Source organism: Trachypithecus francoisi, unplaced genomic scaffold, assembly GCF_009764315.1.
Source record: "Trachypithecus francoisi isolate TF-2019V2 unplaced genomic scaffold, Tfra_2.0 Lachesis_group1, whole genome shotgun sequence".
NCBI lineage: Eukaryota > Metazoa > Chordata > Mammalia > Primates > Cercopithecidae > Trachypithecus > Trachypithecus francoisi.
In genome coordinates this window covers 106,574,332-106,597,549 of record NW_022681454.1, presented here as the reverse complement: position 1 = coordinate 106,597,549, position 23,218 = coordinate 106,574,332, and the positions used below count along the sequence as shown (strand labels likewise).

At 40.0% G+C, this 23,218-nt stretch overlaps 1 protein-coding gene across 10 annotated transcripts in view; it reads right to left on the bottom strand.

The window, feature by feature from the left end:
• Positions 1-4,082: 4,082 nt before the first annotated feature.
• Positions 4,083-23,218, bottom strand: part of EGF (epidermal growth factor) — a 107,032-nt gene continuing 87,896 nt past the window's right edge. For 4 of the 10 annotated variants that reach the window (XM_033214989.1, XM_033214994.1, XM_033214990.1 and 1 more), the window contains 6 exons: positions 22,389-22,511; positions 20,882-21,029; positions 15,958-16,125; positions 11,707-11,824; positions 8,186-8,267; positions 4,083-5,141 (listed from right to left, as the gene is read on the bottom strand). In XM_033214989.1, the coding sequence (XP_033070880.1) occupies positions 4,888-5,141; positions 8,186-8,267; positions 11,707-11,824; positions 15,958-16,125; positions 20,882-21,029; positions 22,389-22,511 (893 nt within the window). In that variant the 3' untranslated portion in view covers positions 4,083-4,887. The remainder of the gene's footprint in view (positions 5,142-8,185; positions 8,268-11,706; positions 11,825-15,957; positions 16,126-20,881; positions 21,030-22,388; positions 22,512-23,218) is intronic. The other 6 variants (XM_033214992.1, XM_033214993.1, XM_033214991.1 and 3 more) reach the window with 6 other exon arrangements.

Below are 23,218 nucleotides of genomic sequence, written 5' to 3'. Positions count from 1 at the left end.
AAGCCTTGGGTTGGTCATCAGGGCCATTCTTCTTTGGCAGGTCCTAAATTCTAATTTTTGTCTCCTAGCCTCATAACAATGGCAAAAGCTCCGCTCAACTTCTCATGTTACCGCTATTCTCTGTATTCTTCTTTTAGCCTGCTATTTACAAATTAGCAAATGCTGGAAGAGGAAAAGTGACACACTGAGTGTCAGGTTTATCTCTTTGCATTTCTCATTCTTTCTTAAGATCTTAGCCCCTAGAATCCTTATTGCCTTAGTATTTATCTGATGCCTTCAAATGGATTGTTTTTTATCCAGTTTTCTTAATTATTCCTAGCAGTAGGTTTCTGATAAATCTAGATGTTCATAGCTATGAACATCTCATATGAATTTTAGAATTAGCTGGCCAGATTTAATGGAAAAAACATGAGATTTTTATTAAAATATTATTGAACTGATTTATCTGTTTGGGGAGAATTAATGACTTTATAACATTAAGACTTTCTATTAATGAACTTAATATATCTTCTTTTAGGCTATCTTTCAATCTTTAACGTCTTCCCCTCCCCCCTCCCTTTTTTTTTTCAAGAGACAGGGGCTCACTGTATTACCCAGGCTGGTCTCAGACTCCCGGGCTCAAGTCATCCTCCTGCCTCAAGCTCCCAAATTGCTGATATTACAGGTGTGAGCTACTGCACCCGGCCAGTGTCTTTCCACTTTTAATTTTCTGCATAATGGGCTTGGACACCTGTTAGATTTATTCACAGTTACTTCATATTTATATTACTATTATAATTTATACAATTTGACTACATTTTCTAGTAAGCATTCCTGAGATATATTGATTTTGTGTTCCTACTTGTGATTTAACTATAGATTATTTTGTATTTTCTCTGGACAACTAAATCATCTGCAAATAGAGTGTAATTAAAAAATTTTAAATCCCTACATATTTTAAAAATCTAATCTTACTGCTTTGGGATATTATCGTGCTGTGTCAGATTACCATCTAAGATACCTAGAATAGGTATCTCACTGAAAAGAAATGATGAGTGTTGCATCCTATCTTAGTCCTGATCTTAAAGGGAATACTCTCATATTTCATTATTATGTTTGCTGGGAGTAGCAGACTTGATAGATTTCATCAAGTTAAGGAATTTAACTTTTCTTTATATTTTTGCTAAGAAGTTCTGTTGTGAATACATGTTGATTTTTATTGAAAATTATTTCTGCCTCTACTCAAAATATGCTTTTATTTTTTTCTCTTTTGCTTTGGTACTATATTGAATGACAACTAATGATTTTAAATATTTAACCAATCTTTCATTTATTATATAATTACCAATTGGCCATGAGATGTTATTTTTCCAATATGCTGCCAAGGCGATTTTGTTAATACTTTATTTAGACTTTTTGCATCTATATTTGTAATTGAGTTTGACCTATAATCTTTCTTTCTTGTGCTATACTTATCTACTATAGAAATAAGGATAATACTCCATAAAATGAGGTGAGGAGTGTTTTCTTTTTTCTACTATATATAAGAATTTGTATAATATAAGAATTATGTGTACCTTGAATATTTGGTTGAATTTGCCTGTTGTATCAGAGTTCAATCAAGGAAACAAATCATTAAGTACTACATAATAAAAGTAATTTAGAAAGAATTAAATTTAGAAATTAAACCTTACATAATTGCAAGAGGAGCTGGGAAAATAAGGTACAGAAAGGGGATTTGGATGATTAGAGCAAAGTCACTGATTAGCACTCTGATGCAATGGGATGCATGGACAGGTTGGAGTTGTCAGGGAAACGCATGAAGTCAAGCACTCCCTGCTTCCCAAGTGGGAGGGAGTGTCCAGTGGAGCAGGCGGGGAAGTCTATGGAAGGATGCTGTGTCTGTGTCTGGTGGTGGGCCCAGAATCACCAACAGTGTGAAAAAGTGTGTGTGCATCAGAGCCAACAGTCAGGCAAAAGAGATTTAGAAAACACTAAGGAAGGGACAGTAGGGACAATCCGCAGGCTGGCAGCAACCATCACCAGGAAAAGGGAGGATGAGCTGGCACCTGTGCATCTGTCTTTTGCTGCATCTAACCACAGTAACCAACTGTATCCCAATGATATGCAGAGATGAAAGTCTGGGAAACAGTTACAGCTTACCTGGTTCACAGAGTACAAAGCCATCAGGCGTGTAAAGCCGGGTGTTTTCTTGTTACTAGCATATGGCCTCTAGCTACAGAAACCCTGTCAAGTTCCAAATAGGAAAGTTTGGAATTCCTACTTCAGAATGAACCAATGCGGAAAAGGGTTTCTCATTTAAAGACTTAAAGAATGAAGAGGAAATAAAAAGTAAAAGCAAACCAAAAATTTTGCCTGTCACAGCTACTTAAATTGACTAGATATTTTCTGTTTCTTTCAGCTTTTTGTTGGTTTTGGTTGCATGTGTATGTGTGTTTTTTAAGGATTTATAATTTAGTGCTGCTATCACATTTTCAACAATCACAATAATCATTTATTCTCATGAAGAGAACATCAGTTGGAAATCAAGGCTAATAGTTGGACTGGAATCATATGGTTTCAAAAGAATACAGTGTATTAAGCCTTTACTAGATGCTAGAAAAGAGGCCAGAATGCTCATTTTATACATAGTAGGTGCCATTTAGTCAAACAAGCTCAACCAGGCATTGCGTGCAATGAGACCATGAGAGTCAGAGAGGAAAAGTATTCAGTCTGGAAAAAACACAAATCAAGTTTTTACACAAAAATGCTGTTCTTAAAACTTGAATTTTTAAAGAAAAAAGGACATTACTGGTAAAGATGTGAATCTGCAAGAAGATATCTCTGCAGGGTGGCTTGGTGATTCAAAAACACAAAGTGCGTTTTTTCTTTAATCTGACTGGGAGCTGGTGGATAGCCTAGTCAAGGACTTAGCAGGGTCCCAGTTTCTAAGGTGCCAGAGTCATTAAAAAGGAAACAAGGATTTTTCTGGTACAAAGATAATGGTATGCTATGGGTAGCTGTGGTCTCATGTCATTTCTTTTGTCATCACTGAAACCCTAAAGAAAGAGGTGCTAAAATACAAAAGTGTAATCTAAACCCAAAAGTGAGCTTTTGGAGGAAGAAAAAATATTCACACTTAGGGAAAGAAAACCTTGGGGGAAATTATGGTTATTATTTTTCTAGGCCAGTGACTCAGCAGAAATTGACAAATCTTCTGATCCTCCAGGATATTAATTGTCAATGAAAGCAAAACCGAATATAGAAAAATCTAAATTACCTGGGCGAGGTATCATACTGAATAATTAACTAATATCCACAAACCTCAAGTCATCCTCCTCATCACCAAATCTTTACCAAAATTCTTATAAAGTATCCATTTGAAAACAGGTACTTCAATTTCTTTTTATTCTGATATCTGGTATCACCAAAGTCCAAAGAGTTGAGAAATGAAAGATAAACAAAGGGACTAGTTAATGCATAAACTGAATGATTCAAAGCCCCCAAAGTTCAAAGTTACCATATCAGGTTGTGTTATCTGTAGTAACAATACCTTGGCTGCAAGAAAAATATTTAATTAGAACACCATGTGGAATTTTAATCTATAGAGTTGTAGATTTAAAATTTTTTTTAAAGAGTTACAAGGCTGGGCACCGTGGCTCATGCCTGTAATCTAATACATTGGGAGGCTGAAAGTCAATCACAATTCATTTTGCAAAGTTACCAGCATGACCTTGCTTGAGGCCAGGAGTTCAAGACCAGCCGGGGTAACATTGTGTGATCCCCAAGTCTACAAAAAATAAAAATAAAAAATTTAGCCAGGCACGGTGGCCTCTGCCTGTGGTCCTAGTTACTCGGGAGGCTGAGGCAGGAGGGTTGCTTGAGCCCAGGAGTTTGAGGTTGCACTAAGCTATGATTGTGCCATTGCACACTCTAGCCTGGATAACAGAGTGAGATCTTATCCTCTCTTTCCGAAAAAAACAAAAAACAAAAAAAAGAACCCAGAAACATCAGCAAACTTGACAAATCATTTTGGTTCAACTCTAGCACTGCCTTAGACTATAATTAACTAATTAACCAGGCATACAATAAGATGTTTATGTTTTTTGGTGATTTTATTTAAATAATTAGAAGAAATACATCATCTATAATGAAAGTAAATCGGGCAATTTACTTACAATCTTGTAACTGAAAATACATACAAATTCTGTGCAATCACACCAAGAGGGAACATTCTGTAGGGGTAAAGGACAGTAATGACTGAGAAACCCTGAAGCCTCCTGTGTAAATATCTTAAAAATAAAATGTTTTCATTCAAAGATTTTTCAAAAAAAAAAAAGCCATCTAATTCTGAAGAAATCAGTTTCTAAATTACATTTTTCATTGATTCATCACAATTCATTTTGCAAAATTATCAGCATGGACCACGCCAATGTGGAGTTAAATGCCTACACTGTATCTTAACAGTATTGTAATAGTCAATCATTTCATGAAATTGATATAAATGTTATGTCCAGATCAAAGAAATTACTTTGTAACTGACCAAACCAGTGTGATTGTCTGCTTTAGCCCCTAATTTCTTCAGGGGCTGCAGGAACAACAAAAACAAAAATCTTTGTATAGACTGCTGAAGACAACACAATTTACAAAGCACTGTTGTCCTGATTTGGGTTTCTAATAAGTTACCTAGTGATTCTCCCAGTACTCTTACTTGAAAATAAGACTGCAATGAGACTGTTTAAAAGAACAAACAAAAGCACAACTACATATCTGTCTCCAGGCGTTGAGTAGGTGATTAGTCGTAGAGATTGTGGAACCAAAACCTATAGTTTTCCTCTACTTTTGAAAGAAAAGATACTGTGCATCAACACAGTTCATTCTTCTAGACTTTCCTTTTAATTCGAGTTTTCACTGAGTCAGCTCCATTTGGTGTGGTGGGTCCAGGGCCCTTTGTTGCCATAATGGGTTAACTGATAGGAAAGAATGGGGCTTCTGGACACCCCCATCAAGGGGCTGTGTCCCATAGGAGGGCATATGAAAGCTTCGCTCCATTACCTGGGGACAGGAGCCCTTATCACTGGATACTGGAATCCAGCAGCCTTGCTCTGGGCCCACTCCACATAACTGGGGCTCCTGCCTCCATGAAGTTGGTTGCACTGACCCTATACAAAAGACAAAAGAAATTTCAATATTCATATCATTCACAATAGATAGGCAAGAGAAACCCTAAATGGTAGTGGTTGAAGAACTGGCCTGAAAATGAGACACAAAGATAACCCATTTTCAAACTATTCTAGGCACTTCTTCTTCTTCTTCTTCTTCTTCTCCTCCTTCTCCTTCTCCTTCTCCTTCTTCTTTCTATTTTTTTTTTTTTTTTGATAAGCATCTCACTCTGTCATCCAGGCGGGAGTGCAGTGGCACAATCACAGCTCACCACAGCCTCTTCCTCCTAGGCTCAGGTGATCCTTCCACCTCAGCCTCCTGAGTAGCTAGGACTACCCAGCTAATTTTTGTATTTTTTGTAGAGACGGGGTTGCCATGTTGGCCAGGCTGGTTTTGAACTCCTGGGCTCAAGCGATTCACCCACCTCACCCTCACAAAGTTCTAGAATTACAGGTATGAGCCACCACACCCCACCCTGGGCCCAATTTTTAAAAAATTAAAATAGGCCAGTGCAGGGGCTCATGTTGGTAACTCCAGCACTTTGGGAGGCTGAGGTGGGAGGATGGCTTGCACCCAAAGGTTCAAGACCAGCCTGGGTAACATAGGGAGTCTCCATCGCTACATAAAATAAAAAACTAGCTGGGCATGGTATTGCATGCCTGTGGTCCCAGCTACTTAGGAGGCTGAGGTGGGAGGATTGCTTGAGCCTGGGGAGACCAAGACAGCAATGAGCCATGACCAAGCCACTGCACTTTAGACTGGGTGACAGAGTAAGACCTGAACTTAAAATAATTTTTAAAAAATTAAAATAGTCTTGGTTGGCATCTTAAAATTTTTCTAAAAATTAAAATAGTCTTGGTTAGTTGAGAGGATTTAAAGAACTGTACTACCTGTTCTTTAGCTTTTACTGTGTACTTCTGTCTCCCCATCCAGACCACAAATGACTTGAGAGTAGATAGAGCTCAGGTTTCTTTGTTTTTTGTTTTTGAGATGGAGTCTCACTCTATCTTTGTTTTGAAATGGAGTCTCACTGGAGTGCAGTGTTGAGATCTCAGCTCACTGCAACCTCCATCTCTCAGGTTCAAGTGATCCTTCTACCTCAGCCTCCTGAGTAGCTGGGACTATAGGTGTGCACCACCATGCCAGACTAATGTTTGTACTTTTTGGTAGAGATGGCATTCCACCATGTTGGCCAGGCTGGTCTCAAACTCCTGACCTTAAGTGATCTGCCTACCTTGGCCTCCCAAAGTACCCGGATTACAGGTGTGAGCCACTGTGCCTGGTCTGAGCTCAGATTTTAGATGTATTTATTTTCCTTTCCCCTAGCATAGTCAGCTGCCCCTAGCATGTACTCTGCACTTAACCTGTGTCAACTGATGTCGGCTGAGCTCAGTGAAGATGGTTTTATGGAACTACACTAGTATTGTGTTGTAATGAGTTTTCCAGGAGCAGAGAACAGATTGGCTCAGAGCCAAACTTGATCTTTTATTTCATTCCTCACTCGATCTCCCCCCACCCCAATCTCTATGCGCACTTTCACCCTAGGCATTTATGAGACAGCTGGACATGATCAGGGATGTGATCACTCATGCTGGGAGACAGTTATATGAGTGGCCCACAGAGAATGGGTCAAATTGTTTGCAGTACAGTGCGGGGGGAAAAAAAGCAACAACAGCAAAAGAGACATTCTAATAGATTCCTGAGTACTCAGCTAACTGTAATGAGTCCTTAGTTCTTTTCTAAGTTTAACCAAATTCCTGTCAAAGCATTGTGCTATTAGCTTGCAAAATTATATTATATGTGCCTCTGTTGTGGATTACCATTATAAGAAAGAATTATGCACTTTTAGCTGCTCAAGGAAAAGTAGTAACTACAAGATATTCCATTACTTTTCAATAGTGCTACCAATAACCACTGAAGCAAATTTTTGAAAATGCTGAATTTTTTCATTATCAGAGGAAAGTAATGATCCACATAAAAAAACTATGTTATCTATTGTAGTTTTCATATTCAATTCTTAAGTGTACCTAAATATCCAGGCCTTCTTCAAATTAGGTAATAAAGTTGTACTGAATTCAGTATTGGGGGTTTCATGGCAACATAGGTATGAGAAGGGAATTTAGAGTGAGTTTTCCAAAATGAGAAGCCTATGTTCTTTCCAGAAAGAAATCTCAGGAGGAGGTTATGATAATAAGCACATTGAAGAAGGAAAAATACAGAAAATATAACTGGAGTTGATATTTCATTAGCTCCTTTCATTAGCAGAGGAACAGTTTTTGTTGGCTAAAAGTTTCTCTAAAGCTTTCCAAAGGCTCACGACACAAAGGCATGGTCAACAATGCCTTTGGCCTGTGAAACAATGTCCTCTCCTGTGAAACAAAACTCAATCTGAGACCCAAACCCACAAGGTTGATCATAATACAACTCTTGGAAAAAGTATTATGTCAAAGGGTATGTGAGTTCATTTCTATCTGAAGTAGACTGAGTTCCTGAGAACCTGGGTTGATTTTATGGTCTCTCCACAAGTGGCTTGGCTGGACTTCACACACAGCCAGGTGTCTGGCTAAGGTCATGCCCCTGATAAGACCTGAATACTCTGAAATCCCCAGGACAATCCTCAGATCAACTTAAATTTACAGAAACCCTTCCCGCTAGATGAGTTGAACATGGAACATGTTTTCTTGGAACCATTTACAACTTAACTGGGACTATACCTACAGCTACCAGTATAGATCCTGGACCCTAAGAATGACCTCAAAACTCAATTCAAATCAAGGAGTCATCCATCGTGTTCTTGCTCAAAGTGCAAGAACATGGGCTGCCTTGTGACTAGAGTTTTGAGTGAACATGGTAACCTCATATAAGGTAGAACTCCAGTGCAAATCAGGTCCATGGCATTTCAATACAGCCCAGCTACTCACATAGCATATACAGTTTAGTTATTTTGTTTGTGTGTGTGTGGTTAAATGAGACTTTTCACTGAAAAACAGTCAGGATCTAAGTAAAAATAACCATTCATCAGGAGCCAGGGATAAAAACTGACCAACATCTGCTGCCTGGCCATCCTCACCAGCCACTGGTTGACTCCCATTCCTGAGGTCTTGGTGTTCCTTTGTAACCACAAACTGCAGACAACAAAAAGGAGGGAGAGAGGATATTGTTACAGTTCACAAATTATCTCAACATACATTGAATCAAAGTCCATGGCTTTACAATGTTCATCCTATGGAAAGTGAAGGTCAGAAGAAAGGCCCTGTGAAGTTTGTCTTTCTAGCTAAAGAGAGATTCAACATTCAGTGAAGAGCCTTGTGTTACTTTCTCTTAAAGCAACTAGGCAGTACCAATATGTTAACTGAAGAATCTAGTCTAATTATGGAATCTCAGCTTTTAAGTGATGGATTCCTGGAGGTCACTGATTTACCATAAGCAATCCAAGAATTCATAAGTATTCTAAGAACTGTCCACAGGCCAGGGAAATAATATCTCATATATGTATGTGCTACAACTTTTCACACACACAAACGCACACACACATTAATAACACTCATTTAAACACGCTACCAAGTTCTGAGTAACTTGGGGCCATTAAAGGTACTAATCTAGTACAATGACAATTGTGCAAGCTGGTTGAACAGCCTAGGGACCTGGAATTTTAATAGGGAGGAACAGACAACAACATTTCTCTTCAGTCAGCAAAATGATTACTTTTGTCATTACTTGTGTTATCAAAAATTTATTGGGCACTTGCAATGCAGGCTGACCAGAGTTCACTGGCTCGCATTCACTCTACATAGATTAGATATTAAAACAGATCCACGCTACAGGAAAGAAAAGAAGTGACCCCATACAACAGGACAAAGGACATCATTTGGTGAATCCTTCCTTGTCAATCAGTAACCAGGGCAAGGACTGCAGCAAGGTTTTGGCTGATCAGGCTCCATTGGTTCAGAAAAGGGCACGCCACAGAAAGGAGCACACAATTCAGAAACAACAGAAAGAGGAGTAGAAAAGAATCTCTTTGCCCATAGTTTCCTTTGAGAAAGGTGTAGAAAGGGATGATGAGTGGGGTCAATTAGGGAGAAGACAGGGAAATGTTGGTAAGGGAAGGGTGAACCCAGAGAACATGTATTTTCATTTTCTTATTTTTATAATACAAATCGTGCTTCATCTCCTCCTTATTAATGATCTCCTGCAGCAACACATTGCAAAATACATGGGACCCACTGTTTAAAGACACATGCCCATTATTTCTGTCTCATGTCAAAACCCAACCCTCTGCACTGCAAATTTTCTAACCTCTTGCCTCTCTGCCAGAAGAACATAGGTCCCGGAATTCTGGGCTGAGGTGGGAAAAGCAGCTAATGGAACTAGATTTGTTTCTGCTGCTGCTTCTCCTAGTTTGAGCGTTCAGCTCCCTCCCACTCCCACTGATACCTACAGCAGCAGTTGCTGTCAACGACAGTTACGACAGCTGTGGGGGACTTAGCTCGGCAGCCCCAGGCCTCCTAACATAGCTCTGAGCCAACAAGCTGCTCATGACAGCAGCAAATGCTTTTGATTTTTTAATAGACATACACAGATTGTGTTTTTCCTTCATTTCCATGATGAATTAATGAGATGAATTAAACCTGCTACTCAAAACCTGAATGAAATACCATGTAGACTGACAAGTGAAATCTGGGTAATTTAGAAGTTCACAAAGTCATGAGGCCTCAAAGAACCAAGCACATTCTAGAGCTAAGTCCTAGAATCACATACTTCTGGAACTGATAAAGACTGAAGGGATCTTAGGGATCATCTAATCTAAACCCCTTGTACTGAGTGGGGAGCAGAGGTCTGCATAGGTTAAAGGACTTGCTGAAGATTAGATAGCCAATTGGTGGGAGAGTAAGGCTAGAATTCACATTCCTTCTCATTTTTTAGAGATAAAGTCTCACTCTGTCACTCAGGCTGGAGTACAGTGGTGCTACCACAGCTCACTGCAACCCTGAACTCTTGGGTTCAAGTGATCCCCCTGCTTCAGTCTCTGGACTAGCTGGAACTGCAAGTGTGTACCACCACACCCAGCAAAGTTTTTTGTAAATCTTTTTAAAGGAATATGATCTTGCTGATCCCAAGCTCCTGGCCTCAAACAATCCTCCTGCCTTGGCCTCCCAAAGCATGGGGATTACAGGCATGAACAACCTTGCCCAGCCTCTGTTTTTTTCCCGCTATACTTGAGTTCAACCAAAAAAAATAAGGAAACACTGGATGCCTATTACAGGTAGGAAAAGATGATCAATTGGTAGTCAAAAGTGCAGTCACAGGAAAACTACTTTCCGGGAATTCACAGTGAGATGGGAGCTGGGGAGTAGGGGAAATCATGTGAGAAGGACCCCAAACATTGCTCCTCCATAACCTCTCTCTAATAGTTCTTCCCTAAGGATTCAACCCTCCATGGACCTGCCATACATTCCAGTCTCTTCCACAATACATACCACAAATAATGCTAACAGCACGCACTGAATCAGTCGTTAACTCTGACAGGTTTCTAGAAATAGAAATTCCCTTAACTGATTCAAGAATGTGTAACCTGTTTCAAGACTGCCCTCTAGTGTTCCAAGAGCCGTTACTGAAGTGGGTGATTTATGAAGCATCTTGAACTTCCCAAACCTCTGTGCTTTTTGGAAAACATCTAGGATTGTCAGATAAAATACAGAACCCAGTTAAATTTAACTTTGAATTTAAATTTGAACTTTCAATATAAGTATAATTTAACTAGGCATTCTATATTTTTATTTGTTAAATCTGGCAGCTATTCTGCTACTGAAATTTAGGGAGTTGAAATGTGTATGAGAAAAGAAATATTAAGAAAATGAGAGTTGAGTGCAGGGCTCATGCCTGCAATTACAGCTCTTTGGGAGGCCCGGGCAGGTGGATTGCTTGAACCCAAGAGTTTGAGATCAGTCTGGGCAACATGGTGAAACTCTGTCTCTACAAAAAATACAAAAATTAGCTGGGCGTGGCGCTATGTGCAAATAGTCCCAGCTATTTGGAAGGCTGAGCTGGGAGGATCGTTTGAGCCCAGGAGGTCAAGGCTGCAGTGAGCAGTGGTTGGACCACTGTACTCTGACCTGGGCAACAGAGCAAGATCCTGAAAAGAAAGAAAGAAAGGAGAGAGAGAGAAAGAAAGAAAAGAAGAAAGGAAGAAAGGAAGGAAATTAGCATAATCTTGGGTTTTTAAGACATCTATCTGGAATGTGTCAACTAAAAATATGGAAAGTCTTCACATAACACACACGAATCTAAGTTATAGAAAGAATCTATATTAAAAAAAATTCCAAAAAGTTATTGTGCCATTAAATTATGGCCTTATTATAACTCATCTGATTCCTTTAGTTAATTACACAGTTCCCCCACCCTCCCACCCAGGACCTCCCTAGCTGATGTGGTCTTGGCTAACATTGACACCAGCTGGAAGCTATAACTGATTCCAGTCATTCTGAACTCAGTGAAAAAATAGAAAAAATGAACAGGGGTTAATATCAAGGCAATTCCTTGCTTCATCGGCTTTGGTCACATTACCCAAGGTTGAGGGCAAGAGGACATCCCATCCTCACTGTCAGCAGGCCTGTGACTCCTCGCGTCTCTGCTTGACTCCTCAGAAGGATTCTTTGGATTTTTCGTTAGCAGCTTCTGAGTCCTATGATAAAGCCAAAATTTGAGACACTCTCACAACAAAACAAAATACGCAGCCCACTCAGTGATGGTCAGGGACAACTAACTATTTCTACTACTAAAATTTCCATACTTGTGTGGGAGAGAAGAAATATGAAGATAACTAGGAACATAACGTTAGATGTTTAAGGCATTCTTTTCTGCAGAACTGAAAATACTATCCAGAGAGTGTTTCACTCTTTCCAAGGTTCTGTGAGGTAGAGGGTGTGTGTGTGTGTGCGCACGCGCGCACGCACACGTGCATGTATGCCCACGCACATTGGGGGGAATAGCCTTGCATTCATTAATTCACAGGTATCTATTGAGTACTAACTATACCCCAGGCACTGTCCTAGTACTGATGATATAGCAATGAAAAAACAACTTACTAATTTTGCAGGGAGGAGTGGAGCAATCTGTGGAAAAAATATCTCAGCAACTGTGTGAGGCAGACTATGTTAGCTCCATTTACAAGTGAAGCCACTGGGGCTTGGAAATGGCAGTGAAGCAACTAAAGTACACAGCTACCAATGGTGGTGTAAGAAGTGGGTCATAATGACACAAAGTCTAGGCTGCTCTTACTGGTCCACTGCAATCTCTCACTCATAAAGAAATTAGAGGCAAAAACAGAAGGAGTGGATGACCCAATATAAGAAAGTCTCATAGTTGCTAAGCCAGGAAATACACTAGGTATCTTGCTTCCAAATCCAGTTTCTTAGAGTATTGTCTTGTTTGACATTCAGCACTAAGTCTATGCAGGGCACGGTGCCATTCACTAGGGGTGGGGGTGGGGAGATTTAGCATGGAGATGGATCCCCATCCTCAAAGCAGTAGCCTCTAGAGTGGTGCATCTGTGAGACTCCACAACAGCACCACTGTCCTGACGCAGATAAGCAGCTTAATTGCCTCTAGGAATACAACGCTCTGTCAAAAGCCCTACCTAGACATCCCGGGAAGAGTGATAAGGATAGGAGGGGCTGCTGTGAATCTGGCATCACAGACAGCACCAAGAGATGGTATGGGTTATTATGTGTTTTAATCAAAGACTTCAAGGAAAAAAATGGAAGCAAGTGGCTAATATAAACAATTCCAAAGTTGCAAAGGTACAACATTGTAATTTGTACCAGTCAGAATGGCTATTAATAAAAAGTCAAAAAAACAAAAAAACAGATGCTGGTGAAATTTTGGAGAAAAGGAAACACTTATACACTGTTGGAGAGAGTGTAAATTAGTTCAACCATTATGGAAAGTGGTATGGTGATTCTTCAAAGAATTAACTGCAGAACTACCATTTGACCCAGCAATTCCATTACTGCGTATATACCCAGAGGAATATAAATCATTCTACCACAAAGGCACAAGCATGTCAAAGTTCACTGCAGCACTATTGACAATAGCAAAGACATGGAATCAACCTAAATGCCCATCAATGACAGATTGGATAAAGAAAATATGGCATATATACACCATGGAATACTATGCAACCATAAAAAGGAATGAGATCATGTCTTTTGTGGGAACATGGATGGAGCTGGAGGCTATTATTCTTAGCAAACTAACACAGGAACAGAAAACCAAATATCACATATTCTAACTTATAAGTGGGAGCTAAATGATGGGAACTCAGGAACACAAAGAAGGGAACAACAGACACTGGGGGCTACCTGAGGGTAGAGGGTGGGAGGAGGAACAGGAGCAGAAAACATAACCATTGGGTACTGGGCTTAATACTTGGATGATGAAATAATCTGTACCACAAACCCCAGGGACACAAGTTTACCTGTGTAACAAACCTTCGCATATACCCCTGAACCTAAAATAAAAGTTAAGAAAACCCACAAAAAAACAAACTTATAGTTTGTGATGAAATACTTCCTGTTGATTTTCTTACAAGGGAGTCCTTCCAAGAAATCACACGTTGTAAACTAATAACATTAGAATACTTGAAAAATTTATTTACTTTCACAAACATTAGACTTTTTCATTTTGTTTTGTTTTTGAGACACAGTCTCCCCTTGTCACCCAGGCTGGAGTGCAGTGGTGCAATCACAGCTCACTGTAATCACTGCCTCCCTGGCTCAAGCGATCTTCCCACCTTAGCCTCCTGAGTAGGTGGTACTACAGCTGTGCTCAGAAAGAATTGTACAACTCTGGATGCATTTCAGTGAAAAGAAAAAGAAAAGGTTCTGATGAGCTTTCTTTTTGAAGGAATAGTCCTTTCACTTCTCATTTTAGGTGTATGAGAGTCTGAGGTTGAAGATACTCTTACAGGCATGTAAAGTCTATAGTCATCTTTCAGTTGAACTGGTCTTTGAATTCCAAGTTTAAAAAGGCAGCAATTTGCTGTTAGCTTTCAATCCAGATCTCTGAAAAATGCCTATAGAACATAAGACATACTGTGTAATAACACAACAAATAGGAAAAAATACTTAATAATTATGGCACGCATGAACTTAAGTTTCTAGTTTCCATTTTTTCCCCTGTCTCTTGGCAATGGTCCAATGGGATGAACATTGATCATTCAATATTCTTTCTACATATATCCAAGATATTGATTACACACCAGGCTAAAAAGTCCAATGTTATCGATGGACTACTGAATTAAAATGTCAAGTTTGTGCCTAAGAATCAAGAGGTGGTAGAAAGGGCTTAGAGCATATGATTCCTTTGGGGGAAGGTTACAGTTCATAGAAAATCAAAATAATAACAGATAGCATTTATTAATTCCTATATGCCAGACCTACATAGGTTAACCCAATTAATTTCACAATACCCTTAAGATAAGTACTATTCTTGCTCCTACTTTATAGCAAAGGGAATTAATGAAAACAGAGGTTAGGACACATGTCTGGTGTTATTTAGACAGTAACTTGGATTTGAACCTGTATAATCTGATTCCAGAGCCTGTGCTCTTAACCACTACACTAGGCTATAGCAGGATCTCTGATAAGTACATCTTGACTGATATGTTGAATTTTCCAGAACACAAGACAGTTGCCACTTGAGTGGTTGTGTAGTACCTGTAAATGTGGTTAAATTTTTATCTACAGATGGTGGCAGCAGATATTTTGTACATTCTCAGAGAATTGGGACCTATTAGTCAAGTGGGTCTTAGATCCTCCAGCTACGAAATGATATGATTGAACTAGATAATTCCATAAAGTCCCCTTCAGCCCTAAAGTTTTGTGACTCACTGATTTTGTGCAGCACAAACCATAACAGTACAAAAAATGCTTTTCAATATTGATGATAATAGAGGAAGCTGTCCTACTTTCTAAGAAAACAGAAAATGAGCAGTGTGATGCCTGTACCCGCATCCTAATGTAGTGTGAGTTTTAAAGAATTAAATGTATAAATGTTATTGTTCTACAGTTTTTAATTGTTAACTTGAAATTATTAAAAGCACAAAATCTGAGGACCAGAAATTTCCTTCCAAGTTAGGGAAGATACCGATTTTCTTTTTTGACAGTTAATATTTTGTGGGAAATCAACTCAATGGAAGACAGCCACAAAAAATTATAGTTATGCAGGCTATAGGGGGAGCATATAATATTAAATGAAGAAAGTGGAATGTAAAACCATATTATGATTGATAAATAACACATATACCATGCAGGTGTATGGACAATGACTGCAGTGGAACAAGGAAAAAGTAAAAGCACTGATGTTTCAGAGCAATGAAATCCTGAGCTAACAGTAAAAACTGTCCTGTTATTTCACTTTTTTTTTGGACATGGAGTCTCACTCTATCACCCAGGATGGAGTGCAGTGGCACAATCTCGGCTCACTGCAACCCCTGCCTCCCAAGTTCAAGTGATCCTCGTACCTCAGCCTCCCGAGTAGCTGAGATTACCAGTGTGCATAACCACGCCTGTTACTTTTTGCCTTTTTAGTGGAGACAGGGTTTTACCATGTTGACCAGGCTGGTCTCAAACTCCTGACCTCAAGTGATCTGCCCGCCTCAGCCTCCCAACGTGCTGGGATTGCAGGCATGAGTCACTGCGCCCCGCCCACTTCACGTTTTAAATGTAGTATGTAGACGTTCATCTCAAGGAGGCAGGCATTCCCCTGGGAGGTCTTAGAAAGAGGTATCCAGTACCAAAGGAAAGACAGGGTCACCTGTAGTAGTGGGCACCCCACAGGCTCAGGAGGAGCAGCACGACAAGCACCACCACGCAGACAGCCACCACGGTGACCTTCTGCTGCTGCCCGTGGCCAGCGTGACGCAGTTCCCACCACTTCAGGTCTCGGTACTGACATCGCTCCCCGATGTAGCCAACAACACAGCTGTGACAACACACAAACAGAGGTCATCAGAGATGCCTGGCCAAAAACGCTGTTAGTTTTGACACTCGATATTCAGTTGTCTCTCAACCTCTGCATTTCTAGACTCAGCTCTTTGGAAGCATATAGAAAATCCATCAGGGGTCAGTTGAAAGCGCTATGAGTTACAAGTTAATGCAGCATGGACTTCTCCCTTTCGTCTGTTTGCTCTGGGATTTATGGGGGATTATTTGCATACTGCTTCTCTGAGGCATTACAGGATATTGATTAAAGATCAGTTTCTGTTAGGCTAAAATCCTGAGGAGCCACCTTTTAAAACCAACACAAAGCAACTCTGCCCTAAGAGCCAAGGGAGTTTTGGAAACAAATGTTTGGCCAGATTGCAATGAGTATAGGTGAAAGGAAAGGAGAATTTGAAGGCAGAGTTCCTCACTTGAAACCAGGCTATAAAAGAAGAATGTGTGTAGTTTCTGAACAGAACACATAACCTAGTCTGTGGAGAAAACTTTTTTCCTTTAAAGAAAAAAAGTCACTACTAGTGCAAGAGAAGACCCAGTAACAACATACATACAGGCATTGCCTATTTTCTTCAATGGGGAAAAAGCTGTATGGAGGGAAAAGGACGCTCGCCCACAAACACCCTGCTGTCCCACTAGTGAAACTGTCACTAGAGTGAACTGCTGAACTTTTTTGAAGTAAATGAAGCAATGCTGCCATCTACTGGGAATGTGCATTTCTAGACACGATTAAGATCTCAGGTAAACATCTGTATTCTATTATCCTTTGCAAAAGCATCAACTTTGAAAAACATCCTATTAAACACTCTGTAATGCCCACTTATTAAAAATTCCTTCCTTTGGGCCCTGAATCAACTACTTATTCATCCATGTCCCCACTTTATTCCAAAAGGACTTAAAGGAATAAAAATACAGAGAACTGACACCAGTGCCCATGGTGAGAAGCAGCAGCATGGACAAAACACTGGACAGAGCTCCAGAAGATCTGGGCTCTAGGCCTGTCTCTACCTTTAGCTGGTCAGAGGGGCTGGGCAACTCACTCACAGAGGAAGGAAGGAAATGGATTAGTACCTGATAACCATCTTGTGTGTTTGACACCTTGCTAGGCACTTTTACTCCTTTTATTTTTGATGGCATATTCCCATATTTTGGATGAGGAAACTGAGGCTCAAGTAGTTTGTACAAGGTCACACAACTATGAGTGACAGGTTTGACTGCAATGGTTCTCTGATTTCAAAGCCTATGTTCTTTCTACTTTACCATGCTGCTTCCAAAAAGAGTTTTATGCTCTATTCACCTCTGAAAAGCTATCTTCTAGAACTAACCATGCAAGAGATACCACGATCTGAGTGCAGAAGCATAAAGGACCATCATTATTCCAGGTTTTCTTGGATGCTGTTTTAATTTTAGCTGTCTTTGGTTACAGCCATTTACTATCAATGCCTAGCAGCACCACTTTTAAACTGCTGGATGTTAATGGGCCACACTCCTGATCCTTTCAGAAAGTTTGGGGTCTTGAGGAATATGTCAGTCCCTTGGCCAAGAGTCCTGGAGATCCAAGTCAGCTGCAATAGCAGAGCCTCACTGAGTCTTATAAGGCCCAGAAGAGTCATTCAGCATTTTCCAAGGGGGAGAACTAGGATACTAGTTCTTTGGTTATGAATTAGTTCTTCTGTTAAACCAAACAAAAGATTCTCTGGCCAAATAAGTTGGCCTTTCCATAGTCAAATAATTTTGAGACATTCTGGACTCAATACAGATAAACAAGGCTTTTTTTTTTTTTTTTTTTTTTTTATTGACAGAGTCTCACTCTGTTGCCCAGGCTGGAGTGCAGTGATGCCATCACAATTCATTGCAATGTCAGCCTCCTGGGACCAAGCAATTCTCCCACCTCAGCCTCCCAAGTAGCTGGGAATATAGATGTGTGCCACCATACCCGGCTAACTTTGGGAGGCTGAGGCGGGCGGATCACAAGATCACGAGATCGAGACCATCCTGGCTAACATGGTGAAACCCCGTCTCTACTAAAAATACAATAAATGGTGGTGGGAACCTGTAGTCCCAGCTACTTGGGAGGCTGAGGCAGGAGAATGACGTGAACCCAGGAGGCGGAGCTTGCAGTGAGCCTAGATTGCGCCATTGCACTCCAGCCTGGGAGACAGCGTAAGACTCCGTCACAAAAAAAAAAAAATTGGTAGAGATAGAGTCTCCCCATGTTACCCAGGCTGGTAAACAAGACTTTTTAATGTGTTGTGGTATACGCTGAATCAAGAATTGAGGGCTAGACAGAAGATTAGAAATTATGGTTTAGGAGTCACACAGCTGGAGGCTACAAGATTCTGAACCTCCCTATACTGCTCCTAAGATCAATGCTTGAAATATTCTATAGATCCTGCACTTGACGGATCAGCTGACACCACCCAGATCAATGAACTGGCTCATCTGAACTTGTGGCCCCCACCCAGGAACTGACTCAGTGCAAGAAAACAGCTTTGACTCTCTATGATTTCATCCCTGACACATCAGCACTCCCGGCACACTGGCTTCCCCTAACCCACCAAGTTGTCCTTAAAAACTCTGCTCCCCGAATGCTCAGGGAGACCAACTTGAGTAATAATAAAATGATGGTCTCCTGAAAAAAAAATTGAGGGTAGAGTATGTTGCGTCTCTCAATGTGATTTGACCATACGGCCTGTTTTTAAGAGGTATTTCACAGCACTCATGTTGGGGGATCTTGGTCTAAAGGAGACCTGCTCAGAAGGGTGGCTGAAAGACAGAATGAATGAGGACCTCCTCTGAGCCCAGGTTTGGAGCCTCCTGAGCGTCTCCAACCCAGGAAATCTTCAAGGAATACCTCGGGCATGGAGACTCTCAACTCTCACTTCTGCTGCATCACCCCGGGGGCACTTTGTGGTTCACTGTGGCTGAGGGGAACGTCCACTGCCTCTAAGAAAGGAAGGAAGAGCTGGCTCTTCCAAAACCTGCTTACAGCATGAAGAACACTCTGTACAGAATGACGCCCACCTAGGAAGTGTTTCCAATGAAAGTTGGACCAGTAAAGCACTTCCTAGAGACTTGTTATTATGGAATTAATAAAACATAAGGTGAAGTCATCAGGGCAGGAGGAGGCAAGGGTTGAATAGTTAATTAAACCACATTTTTATTAAATATACAATTTAAACAAGGTTATGATCCAGATTACTGTGAAGTCTAGTAATATTTTAAATATTGCTTTAGATTCAAGGTCCTTAAATTTGAGTCTTATCTCCAGTTTGTCATTTGTAGCAACTCATGTTTAAAACATTATCAGGGAAATATGATATTTTCATCAGGACTTAATGACAGAAAGAAAAGCAGTGTGCTGAAGAGTTCATCAATCATTTAATAAATGGATGCTATCAGATCCAAATGAAAACATTGTTCTAAATGCAATATGTAGTACCCTTTATATTATTATAATGATTTTTATAATCTAAAGTATCATGGAGGAAAACAACCATGACTTAATAAATTCGAACATTTGTTTTTGTAATTTCATTATTTGGGATGATCAGAAACAATGAACAGTCAAAACCAATTAGATTCTTAACATTAAAACTAGCAATAACTATTTCAAATACCCAATTCATCATAGGTTAGGAAATTACAGCATGTAAATATGAATATGAAAACAGAATTCTATAAGGACTGAGTCATTTTTACTAGTATCCATGAGCAATTTTTCACTATTTTTGTCATGTGGACATGATTTCTAGTGCAAGGCCATATGCTTTGTCACAGAATATAGCTTACTCTTCCATGAATTTAGTTATTCTGTTCACTATTACTGATGAAATAAGAGAAGACTTTAAGGTTATAGTAGCTATTTGTGAGGATCAGACTATTTCATCACCCCTCCCTCAGGCACAAAGAAAAGTATCAATGGATCAGGAGCCTAACCCTAGGATACCTATTTGTTTTTTTTGGTATCTATCAGTTTCCTCCTATTGCCTTGGAAATATGAAATGAATTAAAAGTAAAATTTGAGGCAGAACTGGCTATTGTGGGTTTGGGTTTTGTTAGGGTCCATAGGAAAGGTTTTCGGAGTGAGCGCAGTGGGAATGCTTCATGATGTTAGGGCTTCCTCAAATCTCCTTTCCAGGTTGACACTTCACCCACTGTGAAACCCTCATGGGGGCAAAAAGGGAGCAAAAAGCAGCAGCTGCAGTATCAGCAATTGTTACTAAACAAACTGTAAAAGTCAACTGTTAGGAAATGAAGAAAAAATATACATATATTTACTTTTGGAGAAAAATATTTTTGGACTCTGGCAAGAAGTCCAGTGTGAATATGTAAGAAACTTTTATAAATCCAGAACCAGATCACGGATGCTCACACGCAATGTAAAGCACATCTGATGGGAAAAAAAAAGTTTTAAGGAATTATCTCACAAACCTAAGTTTTTCAACTGGGATGAGACATTTAATCCCTAGACTATACTAGTAGTAACATCAAATTATTTCAGTAAAAGGAGAAATCACCAACTCCTTAGATTCATACTTATCACCAGTAACTGGAAGGGGGCATTGTGATACACAAGGAGAATGCAATGAAGTGCACACACATGGTTCATATGTGTATGTTTATATTTTTCCAAAAGAATAATTGCAGGAAAACATCCTAAGTATACATTTTACAAATTAGCTACAAGTTATGGACTGAATAGCATCTCTCTGTGCCATCAGCAAGACAGTTTAACTTACTTGCACGCATATTTGTCCAATGCTTCAATATACATGCACACACCATCATGGAGGCAGTATCCATCGTGGGACAGGGGACATCCAGAGTCACTATTTCTTACGGAATAGTGGTGGTCATCTTCCCTGAGGTGAGGGGGTGGAGTAGAGTCTAAAAGAACCCAAGACATTACTTTTACTTTCTGAAGGGATTAGTGTCTTTCAAGTATCAACATCAGGAACTAGTTTCTATGAATAGTTTGTGACATAAATCTTTTAGTTACAGAAGAACTACTAGAAGGGACATTAGTTTCACTTTCCTAGCTGGGCCTTAGTCATTCACGATGAAACCAGCCGTTCCTCCTTTGGGCTCAGTATTATCTGATATGTAAAGCATATTGGAGGCAGGTAAAAGAATGGCCAATCCTAAGTCGCCATGTGAATTCAGAGTCACCGATCTCATACAAACAAATCTGTCACACACAAATGTACACTAACCATGTGAAATGACAGTTAGCTTCAAGGTCTCTCTGAACAACTGGTAACTCTATGGTTTAAAACCTACCCATCAATACACAGTACATTACCTCTAATATCATGCAGTCTCAAAAATTTCTTTCTCACAATGCTTTCTTCTAAAAACTGACTTTCAGAGGAGCCCTCAAGGACAAGACTGTAGCAACTCTGACAGGAAGAAAATGTTCCCATAACAGAGGGAATGCCAAAGTATAATAGTAAAGTTTTTTTTATGGAATGGTTCACTGCTCCTTAAAAGGTAAACATGTGCAGCTGACTATATAAATATAAGCAGTTTTTCAATACCTTTAAGAAGAGCAAATTATTTGAGAAAAATAACATGCTAAAAAAAAACAGAGACCAATTAAGCACATAATTTTTCTTCTTAGGATGTTTTCTGCTTATAGGGCTGACAGGCAAAAAGTGGGCAGTGATGGGAAAGACCCCATCCGGGTCTCCAGGGTCTGGTTGAAGCCAGCTCCCCTTCTGGGGTGCTGATGGTGAGATGATACTGCTGTTACAGGAAGAAGGTTCAGGAAACAGGAGTCAACCATTATAAATATTGAAAAAAGAAAGAGAAGAGAACTGGAGTTCTAATTCAGAACAAGAAATACTGCCTTTTTAAAGTAATATTTTAAAATCCTTGAAAGTGATTTAAAATGCTGAGTCCAGACATTCTCACCCACCTGCCTAGCCCTGTAAAATTCATCCAGCAGTCCCACAAATCGACATTACAAATAGGGAGATTAGTTGCACAGTTAAAGAGAGACACCCATGTTCCCATCTTTATTGGATTGTGAGTAATAAAAAAGGATTTATTCCAGATGCTATTAAATTAAGAAAACCTGGACCATTTCAAATTCTCAAGCCCATCATCGTCCTAATCAGGAAGGTCAGCCCTGCAGCCTGACTGAACTGAATGATTTTTAGAATCTCTAATACAAATAGAGATTAGGGTGTAGAATATCCCCGAGCCAAATCCCTCCCCTTCACTGCAGACCACCCACCAACCTACCAGGGCAAATCAGTCCTGGTTCAGACAGGCGTCCAGCACACGTGCAGGTGTAGCCACCCTCTGTATTTGTGCAGTTGGCATTCTCTCCACAGCTGTGCACCCCCAGTTGGCACTCATCAATATCTGTCAGAAAAGACAGAGTAGGGGAGAGAAAAATGGGGTACAGAAAAATAAAGAGGGTTTTATAGTTGGACAGCCTCTGGAAGAGGAGCTTCGTCAGCTTCTGTCATGCTCTATGTTCTCAGAGCCCTATGCATTTTTAGGTTTAAAGGGACTTTCACGAATGTTGGAGAGATGAAGTAGGTCCTACAATGCATGCCCATGCAGGTGTTCTTTTCCTTTTTTGTTTCTGTTTTTTTTTTTGAAAGACTCTCGCTCGGTTGCTGAGGATGAGGTACAGTGGTGTGATCATGGCTCATTGTAGCCTTGACCTACCAGGATCAAGCAATTCTCCCAGCTCATCCCACTGAGTAGCTTGGACCACAGGCTTGCACCACCATGTTTGGTTAGTTCTTGTTTGTTTGTTTTTTAACTTTTTTGTAGAGAACAGTGTCTTGCTATGTTGCCCACGTATGTCTCAAACTCCTGGCCTCAAGTGATCCTCCTGCCTTGGCCTCCCAGAATGTTGGGATTACAGGCTTCCTGAGAGAGGTTGGAAGCTTTCTTCCTGCTTTGAAGGAAAGGAGATTTCCCAGAGTTGGAGATTAGTAAACGACCTCTGGGCAAACATTTAGAAGTTCAGATCCTAAAGATTCATACTTAACTTTTTTGAATAGACATCCTGTCATTGGCACACATATTATATCAAATACAACAGTTTTGCTTTTTTA